The sequence below is a fragment of the Marmota marmota genome, unplaced genomic scaffold (genome assembly GCF_001458135.2).
Source record: "Marmota marmota marmota unplaced genomic scaffold, marMar, whole genome shotgun sequence".
Lineage (NCBI taxonomy): Eukaryota > Metazoa > Chordata > Mammalia > Rodentia > Sciuridae > Marmota > Marmota marmota.
Window position 1 is genome coordinate 5,653,017 of NW_025999863.1, and position 8,015 is coordinate 5,661,031.

Sequence of the window (8,015 nt, forward strand, 5' to 3'; positions counted from 1 at the left end):
ACCACCCACCCATCCATCCATCCATCCTTCCTTCCATCTACTCATCTTCATCCATCCATCTTCATCAATCCATCCATCCTTCTATCCCCTATCTCCATCCATCTCCAATCCATTCATCCATCTCCATCTACCCACCCACCCATCTATGTCCATCCATCCACCCTTCCATCCATTCATGCATGCATCCATCCATTTCTGTCCATCTATCCATTCACCCATCTCTATCCACCTATCCATCTCCAACCAGTCCATTTATCCATCCCCTTCCTTCCTTCCTTCCTTCCTTCCTTCTTCTACTCATCTCCATCCATCCATCCATCCTTCTATTCACATCCATCTATTTATGTCCATCTACCATCCATCTCATTCACTTATCCTTTCATCCACCCATCTCTATATATCCATCCATCTCCAACCCATCCATTCATCTCCATCTACTCATTCACCCACCCATCTATTCCATCCATCCACCCATCCATCCAGCCAGCCATCGAGCCAGCCATGCATTCATCCATCCATTTATCCATCCACCCATCCAGTCACCATCCACTCACTAAACTTTTCCCTTGTCTGTCCCTCTGTCCACTCCCCCACTAGCTCACCATCCATCATTCCATCTTAGGTGTCACCTGTCCACTCTCAAACACCATCCACCTCCCATGCCCATTGTACACTCAGTGCATCTACCACTTGCTCACCCTCCATCAATCTGCTATGGTTTGAAGGTTCTCCTCAAATTTCATGGGCTTGGAACTTAATCCCTCAATCCATATGTTAACAGTATTGGGGGGGGGTGCTTTGGGAAGTGACTGAGTCACGAGGACTCCTCCTGCACAAGTAGCGCACGCATTCATTGATTAACAGACGAATGGTCAATGGAGGGAGAGGCTTGGCTATGCAGGTGGGCCCTCTGTGGCACCCTTGCTCTGTCACGTTGATGCCTTCCACCATGTTATGATGGAGCAGGGAGGCCGCTAGCAGGTGCCAAGCCTCCAGAACAATGAGCTAAATAAATGTATATTCTTTACTAATTATCCTACAATCTGAGGCATTTGGATTTAGCAACAGAAAGTGGACTAAGGCACCATCCAACTGTCATTCATTCACTGATAGAAAATTAAAAAAAAGCAAACTGTGCCATTATTAGGTATTTTTCCATCAGTCCAATTATTCATGCCTTGGGTCCATCAAAATTCCAGCCACAGATGGGGGAGCTTTTGTGGTGCAGTCTGGGCACTTTCAGGTGAATAGCAGCTTGTCTTCTGACCCCGGCTCGGCCCGTTTAACTGCATGGTCACACATTCTCTCTTTCTAGGTTCAGCCTCCCTTCCGTCCTCCTTGGGTCTCCAAGAACTTTACCCTGGATCTCAGATTAAACTGAGCCCTTGGCTTGTTTTCTGACCTTCTCAGTGGTAAGGAGAATGCCCGGGGAGCAGCCTCTGTCCTCCTGACTGGCTCTCCACGATGACTATGGGAGGCTCTTAAGCCTCTTCTGGCCAAGTGCCCTCCACCTGGAGGCCCTACTAAGTGCTTCCTCCCTCAAGCCTCAAGCCACCCACCAGCTCCCCTGACTGTCCACCATCTCTCTGTCTCCACCCTGGTCTCCAACCTAATCCCCATTCCAGCTGTCCCCTCCACCGGTGATGGCGGTGATGGCGGGGACACAGGATAAATTAAAGGGAGAGGTCATCTGGGTCAACCCCCTGTGTTCAGTCCAAGACCTCTTTCCTCTTTCCCAGGTCCCCCCCGGTGGCCATGGACATGGACGCGCTGGGCCTGCCAGACATATCTCAAGGTCCCAGCCAGACTCTGTGGGTTGGCCGGGGCAGGGGCCCAGCCGTGCGAAGGCAGAGGGAGTTCATGCCGGAGGAGAAGAAGGACACTGTCTACTGGGAGAAGCGGCGGAAGAACAACGAGGCGGCCAAGAGATCCCGGGAGAAGCGGCGTCTCAACGACGTGGCGGTGGAGAGCAGGCTGGCCGCGCTGCTGGAGGAGAACGCGCTGCTGCGGGCCGAGCTGCGGGCGCTCAGGCTGCGCTTCGGTCTCCTGCCTCCTGCNTATATATATATATATATATATATATATTTTTTTTTTTTTTTTACATTTTTTTACATTCTGAGTAAAGTGACCACGGCTCCCATTGCTGGGAGGGCTGTGGGGCAGGAGGCTCCTAGGCCCAGGTGCTACGCTGAGCTCTGAGGTCCCCAGCCAGCAGGGTCCTCAAGCCCAGCTGTGGGGCCCGGCTGGTCCTCAGCCCCTGGGTGATCGTGTTCAGGGCAGGGATGAGCAGGGTGCCCCCCTCTCGCCAACACAGCCGGTGGTCACTGTCACCCTGTGGGCCAGGGGCCTGCTCCACTCCAGCAGGGCCAGGACCCCTGCGTCCCAGGCACGTCCTGTGCCTCCCCTCATTCTTTTCCGGAGCCAGAACGGGGCGGGGCCCTCCAGCAGGCAGAGCTTGCAGAACTGGCCAGGCCCCTGTTCTGCTGGTCAGGGCTCCAGTGGTTGGCCGGGGGACCCTGCCAGGCCCTGTGCTCTGAGGACCTGCACTACCGGTGGTGGGTGGGGTGGGGACCCAGTGCCCTGCTGTGTCCCTGGCCTTGGACCTGGGCTGGAGATTCCCCTCTCCTAAGAGTGACCCCGGGGAAATGGGAAGGCATGGCCCAGCCACTGACCACAGCTGGAAGAGGGTAGATTAGAGTGAGGGAGGTGCCACTTGGGAAAGCCCAGAGAAAGACCTACGGAAAGCAAATCAGAAGGGGCCCTGGAGTCTTGGTGAGTGGTCATTCAGTCTCAACTCGAGTGCCTCTAGTGATGGAGAACTCTCTTCCTCTAAACTACTTCACTATTCCTTCTCTTGAGCTAAATCCTGCTTCTTGCAAGCCTCCATTCTGATGCTGTTTTTAATACAGGGGCCACTTAGACCCTCTCTTTTCTCCCCCTCTCTGCTTGGAGATGACTGGCATCGGGGAAGAAGACCTCAGTTTCTCCTCTCTAAAGTGGAGACCACACTTAGCTCAGATGGCTTGAGAGTTCTAGATCTCCTGTATTCTGGACACAGAATTTCACATACATCCTGGCACCCAGTGGGCCTTCAATACATGTTAGCTCCTCTCTCTTCCTTTGCTTTGTGGTATGCTCTCATGTTCCCTGACCCAGAGTAGGCTGTTTTAGGAGAAATGATCTTTTATTCTTTGAAATTCCTTCTTTTCACCCTAGGCCTGACTCTTATTTTTTGTCAATGCTCTTTAAATACGATGGCTCTTGAAACTAAATATGAATCAGCTATTCATTTAACATATACGTATTTTCAACAAATATCTTTTTGAGATGTCAAACAGAAACTGAAAGGGAGAAATAGTGACTTGGATTGAGAGTTCATGGAAAGAGAAAACTCTCACAAATGTCTAGAACATTCATTCAAGATGCATTGATTTCTCTTCTTCTGTGCTGAGCCCAGGGATCCCAGTGTAGCTCTGCCCTTCCAGAGCCATTGGACAGCTGGTAACTCTCCATGTGGCCTCCTGGAAGCTGTGTTGTGAGAAGCCTGCAGTCACTTCCCACCCTGAGGTTATGTCTGTCAGATTCATGATCTACTTGGGGACTGAACTTTAGTACATCACACAAGCACACGTTCCCTTTCCTCTTCTACTCATCCTTCTGGGCTGGCCAGATCTCCTTGGATATGAACCCAGAGTTACCTTTCTGCTTGGGTTGTTTCTGGCTCATGTAGAATGTGCAGTAAATGTTAAGGGATAGTCTCTGACTGTGCGCATTTGTGATTTCTGGGGGCAGAGACAAAACGAGTGGACTACGTGACCACATTCCTTTCTTGTCTAGAGGGATTCACAGACACGTCCTGCCGCCCCATGTTATCTAGATTCTTCCTATTCCAATGGGAGTCCGTGGACCAGGGGCATCCGCATTGCCCAGGGGGTCATTAGACTTGCAGAATCTCAGCCCCTCCCAGGATGGCTCAGCCGGAAGGAGCTTTTCCATTAAAGACCTGCAGGTGATCCACGTGCCCACTGAGGTCTGAGAAGCCTTAATCCAGAGCAGTGGTTGGCAGGGCATTTCCTGTCGGGGGCCACAGGGTCATGCTTTTGACTTGGAGGGCACACGGCCTCTGTTCAGCTGCTCCTTTCTGCTTTTGTAGCATGAGAGTGGCCAGACAATATGTAAGCAGATGGCCATGACCCCGTTCCGGTCAAACTTCATCAATGAAAGATGTGCCCGGTTTGAAGTTCACTGCCAACACTATTTTTTTTTTTTTGTACTGGGGATTAAACCCAGGGGTACTTTACCACTGAACCACACCTAAAGCGGTTGTTTTTATTTGTTCTTACTAGTTATACATGACGGTAGAATGCGGCATATCTGTGCATCCCTGGAGTAGGGCTTCTCATTCTCTGGGTTGTAGGTGATGGGGAGTCACCTTGGTCTTGTGATCACACGAGCCCGAGCCCGATGCTTTCTGCTGTCTTTCCTTTTCCGATTCCCTCTCCCTTCCCTTCATTCCCCTGTTTCTCATCCAAGGTCCTCTCTTCTTCCCTTCTTGGCCCTTTATTGCGACCAGCATCCACATATCAGAGAGAACATTTGGCCTTTGGTTTCTCTTTTAATTTTGAGATGGTCTAGCTAGGTTACCGGGGTTGGCCTCAGACTTGGAAATCTCCTACCTCAGCCTCCCAAGTCACAGGGTTTACAGGCATGAGCCGTCACCTGACTCAACACTTGGTTTTAACGGACTTTTTGACTTTTTCCCATCGAGTGGGTGTAAAATAATTTAATCTACATTCCTCTGTTGAATTTTTTTTTTTTTTGTCAAGATCCATTGGCTACTGGTTTATCTCCTCTACAAATTGCCTCTTCTGTATCTTTTCCTTATTGATTTCTCAGAGCTCTTTATACATTCTAGATACACATCCTTTGCCAGGAACATCCCATGATTTTCACCCAATTGTCTTTTACTTTACTCACAGTATGTTCTGTTGTACCAAAATTTGAAAACTGGATGTAACCCAGTTTACCAATCTTTCCTTTATGGTTTGAACATTCTTGTTTAAGATTTTTTTTGGGCGGGCTGGGTTTGTGGTTCAGTGGTAGAGTGTTCGTCTAGCACACGTGAGGCACTAGGTTCGATCCTCAGCACCACATAAAAATGAAATAAAGATATTTTAAAAAAAGATTTTTTTTTTGGTGTGTGGTACTGAAAATTGAACCCTAGGGTACTTTACCACCAAGTTCCATCCCAAGCCCTTTTTATTTTTTGAGACAAGTTCTTGATCCGTTGCTGGGGCTGACCTGGAACTCGTGACCCTCTGGACTTCAGGGTGTACCACTGTGCCTGGTGTAAGATTCCTTCTATGCATGAAAATCATAAAGATAGTCTCACACGGGAAAGATGGTCTTCTACCCTCATGTTTCAGGTCCTGGTGAAAGAGTAATAAACAAAACAGAGGTGTTTCCTGTCTCCGTGGTCTGACAGTCTGGCGAGGGAGGCAGATTAAAGAAGAAAAAACAAACAAGTGAGAAAAATGTATAGCAGGAAGAATCATGATAAGAATTTCACAGAGAAAAAAGAGGTGAAGGGCTTAGGAAAGGTAGCAGCGAGTGGGTTCTAGTCAGAGCAGGAAGATCAGGAAGGATTTGCCGAGAAAGGGACGTTTGCACAGAGTTGAAGCAGATGAGGCAGGGAGCCTTACGTGTACCCAGGGAAGAGCATCCCCTATCAGAGAGCACAGTTCATGCGAAGGCCCTGAGGCAGGACCATGCCCGGTGTCTGGAGGGCCACTGAGTGAGCAAGGGGGACAGAGAGAGGTGACGGGGCAGATGGAGTGGGGCCTCGTGGGTCAAGGCCAGGACTCGGGCTTCCTCTCTGAGTGAGATGGGCGGGGGGGGCTGCTGAGCACACTTATGCTGTAACTGTCCTCCAACCCCCATCCTGTGGTGTGTGAACCCAACACACAGGTGCCGGGCGGGGGCGGGGTGGCGACTGACCACAGTGTTGCTGTGACTCATCCCCCCAGGGACGGCCACACGCTCCTTGCGCTCCCTGCCGTCAGAGCTGGGGTGTCCCTCCTGTCCCTATCCCTGAGCCCTTCTGAGGTCGGAGGGGCCAGGCAGGACGATCTGCTGGGTGAGGAGGCATCATGGGGGACGCGGCAGTTCCTCTCTCCTGTTGTCTAAAGCTGCCTCCCACCTGAGGCCTCACGTTAGACACGCGTGGAGGAGGGGGCGTCGGGCGAGGACGTGGGGTGCAGGAAGGTGACCGTGGGTCAGCAAGAGCGTGGCTGGGAAGGGCCCATGGGGCAGCACGGGGGTCAGGTCAGGGGGAGGGTATGGAGAAGAGTGCAGCCAGGGACACGGTAAAGGGCCTTGGCACCTTGTCCCACATGATGGCGAGTCCTACGGGTCACTCACATGTGAAAAGCAGGCCTTTCCGGCCACCAGGCCTCATCCAGTGTTTCTTTTCCTGCATCGTTTAACCCTGTGAAAAGCTTCATTGCTATGCCTCCCATGGACGGTTGGGGAAATCAGGCTCAGAGTGGCCACAAACCTCGCTCACATCACACGGCAGGGACAGGCCGTCCCCTCGACACTGCGCTGCTGTGGCCAGCGGCTCTGACCCTCCAAGTCCTTCCTGCCCCAGGCTTGGCACCTGCTGTGCGCTGACCTGGATGCTTTCCCTGCCCAGCAAGACCCTCTTCTACCTCTGGCCTTCCTCAGCCAGGCCTCCCTGAATGGCCGCTCTGACGTGCCTGGGGTGACATGAAGTGGGCCCTGGAGGGTGGTTGACAGAATCAACGGATGGAGGAGGTGCCAATGATTGTCCTGGGGGCAGCTTCAGTGGAGTCAAATCCCCAGCCGCCCTGCCAGGCCCTGCCTCCACTTGCAGGTTGAAGGCCCCCGGAGCCTCTGTGTGTATCACAAGAAACCCCTGCATTGGCACCAGGACATGTCACTCAATAGGTCCCCTCTCCCACTAGGCTGTCAGGATAAATCCTACTGAATTGAATCGAGGTTTTTTTTTTTTTTTTGTACCAGGGATTGAACCCAGGGGTGCGTCACCACTGAGCCACGTCCCCAGCCCTTTTTTACATTTCGTTTAGACACAGGGTCTCACCGAGTTGCTTAGAGCCTCGCAGTTACTGAAGCTGGCTTTGCACTCATGATCCTCCTGCCTCAGCCTCCCGAGATCCTGGGATGACAGGCATGTGCCACCGCCCAGCTGAGTCTGAGTTTTGGAGAGTGAAAGCAGAGTGTCATGATTCTTTTATTCATTCCTCATCTAATCACTCACGACTTCCTCGAGAGAATGAAACCCCTTTCTCACTTTTGCAAAGGAAGTGGATAACCTTCCTGTGCACAAAAGAAATGATCAGGATAATGTCAAATGCTGAGGGCTTTGAGCCGCCAAGCAGGAGGCTGGGTGTTCAGGTGCTGGGCAGATCAGGGAAGGTCCTTCTGAGGAGGTGACACTTAAAGTGGGATCTAGAAAAGTGAGTCACTGAAGAAAGCCAGTCACAACAGGTCGCACGTTGTCTAAATCCATATATATGAAATATTCCCAACAGGCAGATCCCTGGAGAGAGCAGGTGGTGGTTGCGGAGGGGCTGGGGGAGGAGAGGATCCGGGTGCAGGTGGGGCTGCGGATTGGACGGGCTTGGTTTTGGGGTGATGAAGATGTTCTGGAGTCGGAGGTGGTTGCAGAGCCTCCTGAATGTGCACCTTGGCGCGGTTCATTTTACCTTCTGTGACTTTCACCTCTTAAAATAATGCAGGGAGCGTGCCCTGCCCAGAAGGCGGAGGGGCATCTGGGAGAGGGACAGAGAGGTGGCGAAGGTGGGTGCAGAATGCCCAGGGGGGTGGAAGGAGGTGGTCCCTTCTTGAGTCTCAGCCTGGACACGGCCCTGGGGATGAGGGACCCCTCCCAGCCTGGACTGTGTGCTCGGATCACCAGGTCGAAGCGCCTGGACGCGCCAGCGAGGAGCTGTGGCCGGCGGCCGGGTGCGCAT

The 8,015-nt window shown here is 52.1% G+C and overlaps 1 protein-coding gene across 1 annotated transcript in view; it reads left to right on the forward strand.

Annotated features, from left to right (window-relative positions):
- The first annotated feature begins 1,724 nt into the window (after positions 1–1,724).
- The window catches only part of Nfilz (NFIL3 like basic leucine zipper), a 15,025-nt gene continuing 8,734 nt past the window's right edge, over positions 1,725–8,015 (forward strand). Inside the window, exon 1 of the mRNA XM_048811071.1 lies at positions 1,725–2,055. Within this exon, the coding sequence (XP_048667028.1) occupies positions 1,756–2,055 (300 nt within the window). The 5' untranslated portion in view covers positions 1,725–1,755. The remainder of the gene's footprint in view (positions 2,056–8,015) is intronic.